General features: G+C 40.9%; 1 protein-coding gene across 4 annotated transcripts in view; it reads left to right on the top strand.

Moving 5' to 3' along the window:
• The window catches only part of GPD2 (glycerol-3-phosphate dehydrogenase 2), a 125,538-nt gene that overhangs the window by 40,079 nt on the left and 69,223 nt on the right, over nt 1–16,236 (top strand). For all 4 annotated transcript variants that reach the window (XM_075001729.1, XM_075001725.1, XM_075001727.1 and 1 more), the window contains one exon: nt 6,924–7,095. In XM_075001729.1, the coding sequence (XP_074857830.1) occupies nt 6,924–7,095 (172 nt within the window). The remainder of the gene's footprint in view (nt 1–6,923; nt 7,096–16,236) is intronic.

Below are 16,236 nucleotides of genomic sequence, written 5' to 3'. Positions count from 1 at the left end.
TTAACTTTTTGTGTTTGGTAGGGGAATGGTACAGAACTGGAAAATAAATATAGTGGGTACTAGATCTTAGCTAGAGCCATGTGAAGTTTGGTGCTTAAAATTTTAAGGCAACTGAGAGCTACTTCACCCTGAGCACTACTTTTTCAAAAATGGAAACCTCAGTCAATACTACTGGCTCGTTAGTGGTGCCATGGAATTGCATGGTATCAGAAAAAGTCAGAGACCAGGAATTTGTTCTCCCTGTTCCCCTGGATAGATTTGGTTTTAAAGAAAATGTCATTTTTTGAAAAAAAAAAATCAAATTGGTGAAACTTTGTTTTTGTGCAGTTACAATTGACATTGCTGTTAGATAACACGTTCCTCTGATTAGCATTTGATGTGTGTAGCAATTGGCTAGCTAAAATCAGTACGCAGTGTATAAATGGGGGAAATACTTTAGGTTGAGTGGGTCATTATAATTTCTTAAAATTAGGTTGTGAAAAAAGGCTTATTAATTTTTACTTGACTTGGAGGAGGTATACAAATATGGTTAGTACCTCCTTAATTATAATAAATAGAACATGAAGCAATTTTACTTTAATCTAACTACTCCATTGATTGACTCACATAATGCAGCAGCAACCTCTTTCATTCTCTTATGTATTAAGTAATTTGCATGAAACCCTACACACTATGCTCAAATTAATACTGTACATGATTACAGGACAACCTGATTGTTAATTGCCTGTGGTCTTTAAATACACACTTCTTTCAGCAGTAGACACTAATTATTAGATCTTGTTTTCTGTTGCACCAGTAGTGACAACTGTGTAGAACATTTAAAAAAATTTGCAAGTCTAATAAGGGCTTAACCATAGGGAGAAAGTGATCTAATCATCTTGAGTGGAAGCTATCCAAGGTTCATAAACCATGGAAGGCTGTGGATTGGGAGGCTGTCTACTCAGTTGTTTACCTTAGGGATGTAGTGTAAATCATTTCATATTATACCTGCAGGGGTATGTTGCAGAGTTCTACAAGGCAAACAGTAAATTATTGGTTAAAGGGACCCTGAAGATTGACATGACTGAAGCATATTTGACACACACATAAATATGACACATTTAAAAATCAATGCATTTTTACTGCCCTTCAGGTCATGGAAATATCTGTGGTGGGCCTTTTATATTTATTTTCTTTCCTTAAACATTTTATATGGAGGCCTTGTTTGGTGTTATTTACTACTACTGAAACATTGGCCACTTCAGAAAACCTCACCATTGGACTGGGTATTGCAGGGAACCCTGTTCATTGGGATCAGGGATGAAGGATGTCTCTTATAGCCATAATTCACAGGTAATAGGGCAGGAGACAATTAAGCTATTTTCTAAAATTGATCAATTTGTATACTTCAGTGCATTCCAAAAAGATGGGCCCTCATGTTTGGAGGTCATAGGTTTGGTCTACATGGTGAAATTGTCATGCCATTGCCACTTATAACTATTGAGGACATTGAAAAAGGCAGCTACAAAACACCTCAGCAAGTGGGAAGACATGGAAGAGCAGCGTAACAAAGAGCAGCTGCTCCACAGTGGTGGTAAGAAGACAGTATTAGTTGAGTTTAGCTTAAGATACCTGTGTGCAGAGCTGTTAAGGGGTTAAGACTACACTCTGTTGCGGGATTGTTCCTGGTTATTTGCATGTACTTGAGTGCATTGTCCAATCTAATACCAAATAGCTATCGGACTGCCAACATTTCTATTGGAAAGATATTCCATAATATGTTAGGAAGCTCCTATGACGGTCAGCCTAAATTTCCCCCTTACTGACTTTTTAGTCAATTTCAGTGCTATTGGCACCTACTTGTATTACCTTAATTAATTCTTTTCCATTGGTTTTTACATCCTGCAAAAATGTGCATGGTGTTTCTGTGCTGCAGTCAGAGGAGTTCTGATTTGTCTAGCTCAAGTTACAAATGCAGTGAAGCTGTGGCAATGTGGATAACTGCTCGAGGACATACTTACAATTGACATTCGACTGTCTTGGACTCATGACTGCTGTCACTAGAGCTAGCAAAATCAGACCTAGCCTAGATGTGTCCAGTGGTGGATTTAGAGTTAGTGGGGCCCTGTGTTCAACTTCATTTTGTGCCCCCCCCCGCCTGCCCCGGTGGGACTTGGCCAACAAAAAGAATGTTCTCTTACCCACCCCTGCGTTTTTCATTTGTTGTTCTTTCTTCTTCTCTATTATAAGTAAGGAGAAGTAAATGAAAAAAAAAAGTAAAGTACTTTGATTGTTTTGTAGTGTTTTTCCCCCCTCCCACAGACCATTTGAAAATTGCCAAGGGTCTCAGCAGACCACTTACTAATCTTTTCAAGTGTTTGTACCCTTAGTTAAGGGGGGGGAAAAACCCTCCCTTAATAGCAGGAGTCTCAAAAACATGGGCTGAAGTCCAGAGCATTTTCAAATTCTGGCCTGGGAGTTCTAGAAGCCCAGGGTGTGTCCCCCTCACTGTCCCCACCCAAGCCACATCCTTTCCTGCCACTGCCTTCCACCTCCCCACCATTTCCCCATCCCTTGAGGGAGACAGCCTAGGGGATTACTGTAGTGGGGGCACTGGTGTGCGGTGGCAGCAGGGGTCGGCCCTCCTCTGCACTCACCAGGGCAGCAGCAGCCACAGGAAATTGAAGTGAGAGCACATGCTGAGTGTGTTCTGCTTCCCTGTAGCTCTCCTTGCTACAGTGAGTGCAAGGGTGTGGACAGTGGCTGCGTTCCTTGATGGAAGGAGTACAGGATGGTGTGGGGGGTGGAGCGGGGGAAGAGGGTGGGATGATGGCAGGAAGGGACAAGGACAGGGCTGGCGGAGGGGAGGGGGAAAGGATCAGTCCCCCCTCCCCTCTCAGACCACTAGGACTCCTGGCCCAGGTTGCTAAAACGCTCTGGCCATAGATGGACCAGGAATTTGAGACCCCTGCTTGGTAACATTTTGTTGGTCCATCTGAATGGAGTTCTTGGACTGCAATTTGAGAACTGCAGGTCTAGATGAAAGCTTGTGTTTTCATTGTGCCAACATGAAAAATCTGTAACAATGTAAATTATAGCTGATAGGCATCGTTTTATTATTTTCCTCAGCATGAGAAACAGGAGGGGCAGTCCAAATCAGCCTGGCAGCATAACCTGCATGAGGCGATGTCTGGGCAAGTAAACAATTGATCAAAATCACATTCTCTGATCGTTGTTGGGGACAAACCCTGTTCCCATTAAAATCAAAACGAATTATGCTACTGAGTTCAGTGGGAACAGGCTTTACATTTGGAGAGGAAAGACTAAAACCACTTGGGCAAGGAAGGGCTGTTTTGCTTATACCACAGGTAACAACAAAAGCTGCTGCCTCCTGTGGAAAAAATCAGCCCACATCTGATCGTGGCACGCTGCAAGGGAGACGTCAGCAGTCAACGAGGCTACAAGAGCCTCTCTATCATATCCAACTCGTTCTTTACCATAGCCTGCCTCTGCCCACCCTATCCTGCCCCCCCACTCTGCTCTTTGGGGCTCATTTTCTTTCCGTCTGCCTTCCATCTTCCACTCTGCCCCTCCCCTGTGAGCCCAGTGGGAAGCCAGTCTCAGGCTGATTCATGACTCTGTAGTAGTGAAGTTTAAAGGTGAGCCCTGGGGCATCTCTGCTCCTTGGGGCAGCAAAGTAAAACACCCTCTGCTGCCTCCCTTGAATTGCCAGAAGCATATGGTCTTCAGCAGTTTGAGAAACAGGGTATGGAGTCTCTTAATCATTTTTTCCCTTCTGCTAATCATTTACTTCTGCCCCCACAGAAACATAAGTTTTTACTACAAAATCCAAGTCTTGGTGCATTACAATGTTAAGATTAAAACTTTACAAAGCCCATTGAAACCCAACAGCAATGTCTGCCCTAAGCAAATTGACATGACTTTTAACACTTTTTTTTTCATTTGTACGTTTCATTTGAAAGGAGGGGTTGTGTACTGAAACCTCAGTGCTATTACAAGCTGAGCTGAAGCAAGGGTGGCGGGGGAAGAAGGTGCTTACAAGTCTCTCCTTCTCTGCCCCCAGTCCTGGGGGCTGACTGGGGCCAAAACTGTTCCCAAAGGGCTGCTTCTCCTTTATGATGGCTGGAACTGCCTCTGGGGACAATTCTTCCAGGCCGTGATTGTGAGAACACACAGCTCTGTGGTGTGGCTGAGAGCCTTCAGTGTGGAAGGGCAGAGGAGGTGGCATAGTATTGACTAACCAGGCTTCACACCACTGAGGAAAGGGATCAGTGAAAGGGATTTTTACCTTGAATGAGGCTGGAGCCCTGTGTCCACTGGTAATGTGAAATAGTAATAATAGTCTTTCAGATTCAGCTTTAGTAGACTGAATCCCTTTGCTGCTGAATTCTGCATGAGCTTTGCTAGCTGTTTCCCATCTCCTTACTTAGGATAATTTTATATAAAGTTTATAATATATTTAATTTTTATAATTTTATATAAATAGAACTTTAATGAGGTGTCAGGTTGAGTGTGTGCAGCCAGTAGAGAGGATAGAATTTTTGGAAGCTACTCCAGTAATGAGTCAGCAAAGTTTAAGTTACAATATTGCGCTTGCGCAAGAAGTAAGTATTGTTACATAGAGCTGTCACCTCCCTTATGTTCAGAATAGTTTCATGTTATTTTCCTATTTGTTTCTAGTGTATCTCATTCTGTGTGCATAAAAAAAAAAAGAGCAATTCAGTTACTGGCAACTGGGTAGTTAACAGAATAGAATGTGATGCACTTAAGATGAGATTTTCATCATCCCTTTCCAGCTGCCTTATATGGGAGGGCTGGAGTGGCAAAAAGGGTTGTGGTAAGAGAGGATCTTCCTGGCACAGGCACTGTGGTAAGCAGTTGTATGGTTTATTGCCAGAGGACTGTCATTGCAATTCTCAATGTGGTTGAGGTATTTTGAGATTTAGCTACATCTTGTCATGCACACATTCCAGGAAGCTTATATGGCAACTAAAGGATGCTGCAGTAACTTATATAGGCTTATTTTCTCATTTTTTACCATATAATTATTTAGAGAATACTTTATTTTTACACTTAAGTATACAGTATATAGACTCGTATACACAGAGTGTCTGTATGAAGCGTTAGTTTGCAGTGACTTTGCTAGTATTTTGTATGCTGCCTGTTGTAAAACTTGGCAGATATCTAGATGAGTTGATGTAGCCCCTGGAAAATCTGTATACCCCCAGGAAAAGCCATCCTTTCCCCTATGTAGCATTGTAGGGCATTTGGGGCACCGCTGCGTATTCATGTCTACCCATCTGCCTCCTCCTATCCCCTGATGCATGGTGCTGCTTCCTCAGGAGAAACTGTAGTTAATTAAAAAGGGGCTAAAGCCTGTCAGACCTACTAGCAGAACACCAAACTCCTGAAAGAACTGTTCAGGCGCTAATGAAGCCATTTAACAGGAATTTGCCAAAGCCAAGTATATACTGTCAGTTTCTGAATTTACTGTGTTAGTTGACGGGACCTTGGTTTAAAATTTGCTTTAAAAATATTTCATTAGTGTGTTGCTGCAGATTATAAAATCACAGTTCTGAAAACTGTTGTCCCCCATCCAGGCTGCCTTTGGGCCTAGGGGCACTAGTTTAATCATACTGCATAAGGCCTCATAAACCCTATGGATGGACCTTCCCCTGAGAGGTATGTGTACCCTGGTTGAGAACTACTGACTTGAAGGCATTGCACACAACCTCACTCAGTGTAGGAGTTCTTTACAGATGTGTATGAATTGAGTACTGCCATGTCTGTTTGGGATAAGGAAGCAGTACTCATACTTTACTGGAGAAAAGATGGTGATACTTCAGGTGCCCAAATTTCTAAAAGCGACCACTAATTTTGGATACTCAATTTGCAGTAGTCTAGTTTCCTGGTGTGCTGGTCATGCACAGTTGTATTTCAGACCCCAGATATCCACATTTCTAAAATTAAGTACAGTAGTCAGTTTGGCCACCCAAAATTTATGACATCCCAAATAATATAAACTTTTAAATGTTGACTTAAATGACTTAGCACAAATGATCTTGATTTTCAATAATAAAAATGAGAAAGTGTTAGTTTTTATAATCTTTACACAGTCAGTTCTTTAAATTAAATATCTTGGGACACAGCTCAACCATTTGTCCAATCTGTTTGTATGTCATCTGGCACACTGGGGCATTTGATCAGTATCACAATACAAATAATGCATTAATATTTCAGTATTCCATGAAAGCAACAGAAATAATATAGCTACCCTCTGGTGAAAATAATTCCTTTGTCTGTTGGCTGCTTTGCAATGACTATAGCCTGTTGGATTAAGTGTATATTTTACGTTAAAGGTACAGAGTTCTAATCCTTTTCTGGATATATCTTTCATAAAATATTCATTACTCGCTTCTGGTATTTGATTTTTGTACCTCATTTTATAAATTTCCCAGTAACTCTACAAAAGTAGACAAGTTGAGTTAACAGTAAACTAACCCTTAACCCTTTTAATAGTGTGTTTTCTTACCTTTTGCATGTGCTAAAATACTGCCAGTTAGGTTTAAGTGACTGAATAAAGACACCTTCTAATTAGTTTCCATTAAACTACACCTATTTTATAAGGTACCTCAGTGGTGTGCCATCAGTCTATACAAAGCATGCCTTATGTTCTAGGATGGGCAGTGCCTATGAAATGATTCTGTCTGACCCTCAAATAGAGGTGCAATTTTGCAGAACAAAATAGCATCCTGTGCACAGCCTGACCTTCTACACGCTTTGTATGTGTGAGGTTGAGCTTGTGAAGGATGCCATTGTGTGTGCAAGTGCACAACCACATGCCTGACTGAAGTTGTCATGGCACACCACTGAGGAAAAGAGACAGTCTTGAACTTTTTTTTTCTTTTTTTTTGTCATCCTAGGTTAACTTTGTGTATGTTCAAGCAGCAGAACCTGTGAATGTACCAATGAAAAATCACTTTCCTATGAGAGATGATCAGCTCCTGGCTCTACAAAACACAAGCGAATTTGATGTGCTTGTTATAGGAGGAGGAGCAACAGGATGTGGCTGCGCGTTAGATGCTGTTACAAGAGGTGAGGCATGAAAATAGGAGTTTATTACAATTAGAAAAATATGAACTGACACACCTACCATAAAAGGGCATGCATGCAATTCTATGACATCACCAAGCTGGTTTAAAATAAGGAATCTTCTCTCCTCTTTCTTTCTGTCCCCTGAAGACTTCATTATACACCAATCCTTTTCAGTTCCCCAATGGCTAGCATGCACTTGAAGGAAGCTGAGAGTCATATTTTGTTGGTGCAGCTGCAGCTATATGGAAGCATATTCTTCCACATCAAATCTGGAGTGCATTAGAAAGATTGGCTTACCTGCTTCCAGCCTCTGTTTGTTATGTATCTCTTTAATTCAAAAATGTGAGTCATCAGGATTTGTGCAGGAAGGCAATTTTACTAAGAAAGAAGGAACAGCTGTATGGCAATCTGCAGCCAACTTGATTTGAAGAAGAAGGGTCTGGTCATGAATTCTACACGAGCAAAGAAGTATAGTGCCAGACAATCCTGTTTTCTGTAGGGTGTCACATAAAAATGTCTAACTGTTTTTCACTTATTTCATAGAGTGATGGGTTTGGGATTGTCACCCGATTATGCTGACCATATCACTGAGCCCATCCCATCTGCATTCTGGGGTGTCCCCCCATCTCTGTCCTGTTGGGCCAGAAGCTCTGATCTCCCAGCCAAGGCACTGAGTTGGGGTAACAGCCCCTTGCAGAGCTACACAGATGCTGAACCAGCTCAGCTCTGGCAGGGCTCAGCTGTGGGGCCATAGACAGCACCCAGAAGCAACCCCAAAGAGGACCAAACCCCTGAATAAATCTGACTCTGTGTAAAAGTTTTATGCATAAAAAGCTCACAAGTTCACCTTCTCTATCAATGGAAGATGTGCACAGTGTTTGCTCCCCCTAGGTAACAATTATTTACACATGGCTGATAAAGAAAAATATTTTAAGTGGGATTTAAGTGATTTGCAGCTGAAAAAAGACAGCTCAAAGTAATTTTAATAAAGCAAAATAAGCAAAGCATGCCAATTAAACCTACTACACTAAGTCTGCATCTACACTAGCAAGTTCTTTTGGAGAATTGGGCACTTTTGGTAAAGAACACCTGGAGCGTTCACATGCAAAATATGCTCCTTCGATCCAAAATTGAAAGAACGCAGCTCTTCTTCCGGAAGTCTTCTTCTGCTCCTGGATCAGGAAGTGCCTCCTTTGAAAGCGTTTTTTTTTTTTTTTTTTTCTAATAAAGTACAGCACATGTAGATGCTCTGCAGGCCCATTTTTTTTGAAAAAGCAATCCTCATGGTTCTGGATTTTTAAATTCCTGGCACATTCTTTCAAAAGAGCAAGGGCTGTGTTGACACACACTATCGAAAGAGCAGATTGATCTTTCTTTCAATCCACTTTTTTGTGTGTGGATGCGATCTTTTGAAATAAGATCTTCTGGGAGATCATCTTTCAAAAGATCTCTGTAGTGTAGACATAACCTAAGAGAAATTGTTTCAAAATGTGTTCCTCACACTTGTCCGTATTTCACATAAAATGGTTCAAGGCAGAATTGACTCCCCGCTGGCCTGAGTCTACACGTTTTTAAGGACACAAAATTCCCTGTGAGAAAATACCAGTATCAGGTGCCATGGTCACAAATGTCTTTCTAGGACTGACTACAGTTTGAGCACACAGGAAAAACAAACACATTTAAGACTGGGCCATTAAACTTCCTTAAGTACCGCTTAATGGCTTTCACGAGAAAGCTTAGATTAATAACGGGTTTACATTTCATATTTCTAACTGCACGTGCCCAAATGGTACATGCACAGAAATAGAATATACATGTTCAGCAATTTGGAACTTTTAAAATGTGAGATGGTGCATTTTGTCTAAAACATCTTTGATTGGTGTGTGTTTATAAGTGAGTTTTCATAAAGTATGAAGGGTTCCATGACACTCACAATCATAGCAGTGGAAGAAGCTTCATGAGGTAATCAAGTCCAGTCCCCTGTACTGGTGGCAGGACCGAGAACCATCTAGGTCAGGGGTGGGCAATAATTTTTTTGCCTAGGGGCCACTCCACAAATTTTGGAAAGCTGTCGGGGATGCCCACTTCTTATTAATGATATTACATTACTTGCTATTGCAGGGATGGGTGTGATAGGATTTGTGGGCTGAATGCTTCCCACAGGGCTGCCTCAGGCCTGCATGCTGTTTTATCCTGCAGTGCCAGGAGCCACATGCTTTTTAAATAGCTACAGGAGCCCCAGTCAGTGGCTAGTCAGTGCGGTAGGGCAGTGGAGGTTGAGAGCTGGGAGCTTGGAATCCTTTAAACTGCTGCTGTGTAAAGGGCTCCTGGGCTTCTCCACTAATACGCTGCCTGACTGATGCCTGGGGTACATGCAGCTATTTAAAAAGCCCACAGCTCCCAGCCCATGTTGCTACCCCAGCAGTGGGATATAAATAGTATGTGGGCCTGATGCAGCCCACAGGTCAGATCCAAGTGTCATGCAGACTATATCTGGCTTGTGGGCCACATCTGCCTGCTGTTGATCTAGGCTATCCCTGACAGGTGTGTATTTGATTCAAGATTTACCAGCTATGTGATTTAAGGTTTTCAGTGCTGCTCTTACGTTGGTGGGTCTCTGGAAAAATTACATTTTGTATGAAAAAATACAAAGAATGGTTGGAAGCAATCTATATTTATGCTTTTAACTACATATTCTGATCATATCAGTAGCTTTCTGAAGTGTGAAATAGTCATAGGCATTTGCTTAATGAATTGAATATTGTTGCTGTTCATTCATGGAATTTGCTCTTTTATTACGTTTGATGCTTCACTTAACAACAAATTTTGCTTTCCTTGTGTTTGATATGTTTTCACTAAATTATTCCTGATTGTATCCATTAATCTTCAGTCACATTTGACAAAAACAAATTACTCTGATCTTTTAAAGTTACCAGTAATGATTGTATTTTTAAGGAGAAAAGTTTGGGGGAGGACAGATGTTAAAAGGGTTTTATATTGTTGTTGTTCTTCAATATTATGAAGCATTGCAATAATTTGAAGCTGGTGCAGGATATAAAATAATATTAGTATTTACATTTTGTTATCTCTCTGTGAATAGCAACATGACTGAATGCACAACTTCAGTAAGAGCACCTCATAGGCTTTGCTGCTCCTTCCTTTCCCCCTTGCCCAAATGAGACCAAAAAAAAACTGCTACTGTTAGGGGGAAATCCACTATGCTATATGTTGCAGCAAGAGCAGTCTTTATAGGAATGAGCAATGTATCTGAAAGATTTTTTTGAGCAAAAGACTACATTTTTTGCTTTTGAGGTGCTTTTTAATTGGATGTATTTTGTAATGTTTTCACACTTTCTATGAAACCAAATGGTAATGGCTAAGACAGGTATGGGTGTGGTTCTTGATCATTTTTGATAAGATAATTAGGTTTTTACGCTATAATTTGTAATCAAGACCTAGATAATACTACCATTGGGGAAGACATCTCTTAAAACTCTTTCTTGGCATGGATTCTGAAGTTCTTTATGTTGGTGTGTGCAAAACTTCTTTCAATTATTTGTATGTGGTAAAATGATTTAGGTTAACTTTTGCAAATATGCTCCAAGCAATACACAAGTCATACCCTTCTGTGAATGCTGCAAAGCTGTTCCTACCATGGATCAATATTCTCTGTTTTGTAAATAGCAGAGTTGTGCCAAATTGCATATATTATCAAAACATTCTCCCATCTGGGATATCCTCAAGCTTTATCCTTTGTCTTGAATAACTTTAAAGAGAGAATATGTTTTTTAATATCCTTTTTACACAGTTTACCTGGCATTCATTTATTCAGTTGAACAATGCAAAACATGCCTCTTGAAGGATCTGATTAACTGTGGATTCCTTTCCTGGAAGGGGTAGAAAAAAGGGTTCAGGCCAAATCTAAACTGAGTAATTCCATTCCTAATACCTAGTTTGAAATGAGTACAGTTTGCTTCTCCATTTCTGGTTCGAAATAAACTGGTTAATGTTAGAAATTCAATTGAGAAGGTGTTTGCACTGATTGTGTTTGCATGTGCTGGGGGGATGGGGTAGCACTTGAATCACAGTCACCCAAAATGCAAACATGTTTATTATATATAAATGAATAAAAGTGAATTTGTTTATTTTAAGGCTCACAAACTTCATTACAATAGATAAGAATGTATCTCTAGCCATCTTTATTTTCTTGTCAGTCTGTCATGATACAGTTTCCCTTATAATACAGATTTGCACATAACTTGCCTTTCTCTTTTGGGTGAATTGTATCCTCAAAATCCATTGCAGAGTTAACGTGAAAAATTTAAGCAAATAAAGTAATCCAAATGCACAGTGTTTTCAATTAATAGAAGAGCCTTATGGTTGTACGCTAAAGATGCCCTAACTAAGCACGATATTAAATAGAGGGAAATGACTCTTTTATTTAACTTTGTATCACAGTTGTTCTTAATCTGTTTTTCTCTGAATAATTATTACCTAATGACTTTTCAAAGCAAGTTTAAACTCAGACTAGATTAGAATTATCTAGAGTACACAAACTGCATAGGAGCACATACTGGATCACAAGGTGCTACAGAAAAAGCATTTAAGCTTGTTCTGAGCTTGATGATCGGGAGTGCTCCCCGTGAAGTAAAATGCCAGCTGGTGGCTAGATCCTTCTCTAGATTGCAACACGCTGCCCAGCACTCTCATGATTGAGCCCAAACTAATTTTTATCGCTTTTAAGAAAAATTATTTTATTTAGTAGTTAGTTGGTTAGTGTCAGTGTATGAAGACGTGCATCCAAGTTCCCTGGTCTTTCCTCTCTTATCCTATCCGCAGGCACATAGACAGTACTTTCAACAGACAGGCCCCGGTCTCTTGATATTATATTAAAGGCTGTAGCCGGAAGTTTAAAACAAGCTATTTCTATAATCAAAATGTGGCCTAAACTCTGGATCAGAAAGATGTGAGATCCAGTGCTGTCCATTACTGATTCCTTTTTTGGCTTTGGGCACTTCTCTTCCTTAGAGGTAAAATGAGTAATAACAGTCTTTCATAAGGATATTGTGCAAATTAATGTTTGAATCTTGCAAACTTTGAATTTATTCTGTAAAATAATACTAATAAAAATAAAATACTGTGTTGTCATACAGTGACTAATGATCTGTCCTCAAAAAGATCAGCAGTCATTGGATGTTTTATGTATGCCAGTGACAATGAGTTAAGATCAGAGGCTAAAACAGGGAAAGGGCAAGCTAAAAATTGTTTAGCGACGTTAGATATTGGTAGGGTCTGATGAAATACATCCTAGACTACTCCAGGAGCTGACTAAAGAGATCTGAGACAAGAGTGATATCTTCAAAAGATCATGGAAGATGGCAGAGATTCCACAGGAGTGCTGTGTGTGTGTGTGGGAATATAGTATCCATCTGTAAAAAAGGAAATAAGGACAACCCAGGGAATTACAGACTAGTCAGCTTGCTTTCAGTACCTGAAAAGATGAAGGAACAAATAGTTAAGCAGGCAGTTTGTAAACACCAAGATGATACTAAGATAAGTCATAGCATGGACTTGTCAAGAAGAAATCCTGTCAACCTAGTAGCTTTTTATTAACAGGGTCACAAGTCTTATGCATGGGGAAGTGGTAGATATACTGTATCTTGAGTTTAGTGAGGCTTTTGGTACTTTTCACATGACCTTCTCTACAAACTAGGGAAATCAACATAAGTGGGTTTACTATAACAGAGGTGGGAATCTCCTGTTTTATTGGGGCTATTGACTCACAGAAATGTACCAGTTGTGAGCCACATAGAGCTGTAGGGTGCGTGGAGACTGTGTGGAGCCACAAATAAGGTTTTTAGGGTGCAGGAGGAAGGTCCAGACTGGGGTAAGGAGTTGGGGTGCAGGAGGGAGTGCATCAATGGCTGGAATTGTGGGGGTTTGGTGTGCAGGAGGGGCTCTAGCTGTGAAGTGGCTTTGCCTGGTGTGCTCCACCTTAACCCACAGACACCACCCCTCCATTAACCAAGCATCCCTGATTGCACCTGCGTCTGTATTTCCCTTTCTTGTACTATGAGGTGGGTGCATAGCTGGATGGAAAACCATTCTTCACAGCCATGCTAGAAGGGCATCTCAGGTGGGGTCCTGAATGGATCATATCTGGGTCGGATTTTGTTGTCTTCATCAGCAGTTTAGATAACGCTATAGAGTATACTTATAAAGTTTGTGGCCAATACCAGGGCATGAGGGGTTGCAAGTGCTTTGAAGGGTATGAATAAACTTAAAAATGATCTGAACAAACTGGAGAAATGATCTGAAGTAAAGAGGATGCCTTTCACTTATGACAAATGTGAAGCAAGAAGTGTGGGGAAATAAGCAAGAAGAATTGGAAGTACTAATAAATGAATACAACTATGATATCATTGGCATCACAGAAACTTGGTGGGATAGTACTCATGATTGGAATGTTGGTATTGAAGGGTACAGCCTGCTTAGGAAGGACAGGCAGGGAAAGAAGGGAGGAGGTGTTGCCTTGTACATTAAAAATGTACACACTTGGACAGAGGTGGAGATGGACGTAGGAGATGGACAGGTTGAAAGTCTCTGGGTTAGACTCAGAGGAGTAAAAAACAAGGATGAGGTCCTACTAGGAGTCTACTACAGGCCCCCTAGCCAGGTGGAAGAGGTGGATGAGGCTTTCTTTAAACAGCTAACAAAATCATCCAGGGCCCAGAATTTGGTGGTGATGGGGGACTTCAACTATCCAGGCATATGTTGGGAAACTAATACAGTAGGGGACAGACTGTCCAATAATTCTTGGATTGCATTGCAGACAACTTTTTATTCCAAAAGGTTGAAAAAGCTACCAGAGGGGAAGCTGTTCTAGATTTAATTTTAACGAGTAGGGAGGAAATTATTGAGAATTTGAAAGTGGAAGGATGCTTGGGTGAAAGTGATCATGAAATCATAGAGTTCACAATTCTAAGGAAGGGTAGAAGGGAAAACAGTACAACAGAGATAATGGATTTCAGGAAGACAGATTTTGGTAAACTCAGACAGCTGGTAGGTAAGGTCCCAAGGGAAGCTAAACTGGGGGGAAAACCGGCTGAGGAGAGCTGGCAGTTTTTCAAAGGGACATTATTAAGGGCCCAAAAGCAAGCTTATCCCACTGTGTAGGAAAGATAGAAAACATGGCAAAAGACTGCCTTGGCTTAACCAGGAGATCTCGCATGATCTCAAAATAAAAAAGGAATCGTTTAAGAAATGGAAACTAGGACAAATTACAAAGGACGAATGTAGGCAAACAACATGAGCGTGCAGGAGCAAGATTAGAAAGGCTAGGGCACAAAATGAGCTCAAACTAGCTACAAGCATAAAGGGAAACAAGAAGGCTTTTTACAAATACATTGGTAACAAGAGGAAGACTAAGGAGAGGGTAGGGCCATTGGTCAGTGAGGAGGGAGGAACAGTAACAGGGAATTTGGAAATGGCAGAGATGTTTAATGATTTCTTTGTTTCAGTCTTCACTGAGAAATCTGACGGAATGCCTGACATAGAGAATGCTAGTGGAAAAGGGGTAGGCTTAGAAGTTGAAATAAGAAAAGAACAAATAAAAATTTACTTAGATGTCTGCAAATCACCAGGGCCTGATGAAATGCATCCTGGAATCCTCAAGGAGCTGATAGAAGAGGTATCTGAGCCTTTAGCAATCATTTTTGGTAAATCGTGGGAGACGGGAGAGATTCCAGAAGACTGGAAAAGGGCAAATATAGTGCCCATTTATAAAAAGGGGAACAAGAATAACCCGGGAAACTACAGGCCAGTCAGCTTAACTTCTGTGCCAGGAAAGATAATGGAGCAGGTAATTAAAGAAATCATCTGCAAGCATTTGGAAGGTGGTAAGGTGCTAGGGAACAGCCAGCATGGCTTTGTTAAAAACAGATCATGTCAAACCAATCTAATAGCTTTCTTTGATAGAATAACGAGTCTTGTGGATAAGGGAGAAGCGGTGGATGTGGTATACCTAGACTTCAGTAAAGCATTTGACACGGTCTCACATAATATACTTATCAATAAACTATGCAAATACAACTTAGATGGGGCTACTATAAGGTGGGTGAACAACTGGCTGGATAACCGTACCCAGAGAGTAGTTATTAATGGTTTTCAATCCTGCTGGAAAAGTATAACTAGTGGGGTACCGCAGGGGTCTGTTTTGGGACCGGTTCTGTTCAATATCTTCATTAACGATTTAGATTTGACATAGAAAGTACACTTATTAAGTTTGCAGATGATACCAAGCTGGGAGGGGTTGCAACTTCTTTGGAGGATAGGGTCATAATTCAAAAGGATCTGGATAAACTGGAGACATGGGCTGAGGTAAACAGGATGAAGTTTAATAAGGACAAATGCGAAGTGCTCCACTTAGGAAGGGACAATCAGTGTCACACATACAGAATGGAAAAGGACTGCCTAGGAATGAGTACAGCAGAAAGGGATCTAGGGGTTATAGTGGACCACAAGCAAAATATGAGTCAACAGTGTGATGCTGTTGCGAAAAAGGCAAACATGATTCTAGGATGCATTAACAGGTGTGTTGTGAACAAGACACGAGAAGTCATTCTCCCGCTCTACTCTGCGCTGGTTAGGCCTCAGCTGGAGTATTGTGTCCAGTTCTGGGCACCGCAGTTCAGGAAGGATGTGGAGAAATTGGAGAGGGTCCAGAGGAGAGCAACGAGAATGATCAAAGGTCTAGAGAATAAGACCTATGAAGAAAGGCTGAAAGAATTGGGCTTGTTTAGTTTGGAAAAGAGAAGATTGAGGGGGGACATGATAGCAGTTTTCAGGTACCTAAAAGGGTGTCATAAGGCAGAGGGAGGGAACTTGTTCTTCCTTGCCTCTGAGGATAGAACAAGAGGCAATGGACTTAAATTGCAGCAGGGGAGGTTCAGGTTGGACATTAGGAAAAAGTTCCTAACTGGCAGGGTGATCAAACACTGGAATGAATTGCCAAGGGAAGTGGTAGAATCTCCATCACTGGAGCTATTTAAGAAGAGGTTAGATAGATGGCTTTCAGGGATGGTCTAGAAAGTGCTTGGTCCTGCCATGAGGGCAGGGGGCTGGACTCGATGGCCTCTCGAG

Source organism: Carettochelys insculpta, chromosome 8 (assembly GCF_033958435.1).
Source record: "Carettochelys insculpta isolate YL-2023 chromosome 8, ASM3395843v1, whole genome shotgun sequence".
NCBI lineage: Eukaryota > Metazoa > Chordata > Testudines > Carettochelyidae > Carettochelys > Carettochelys insculpta.
The sequence above is the reverse complement of the archived record's forward strand: the minus strand, read 5'-3'. Positions and strand labels throughout refer to the sequence as shown.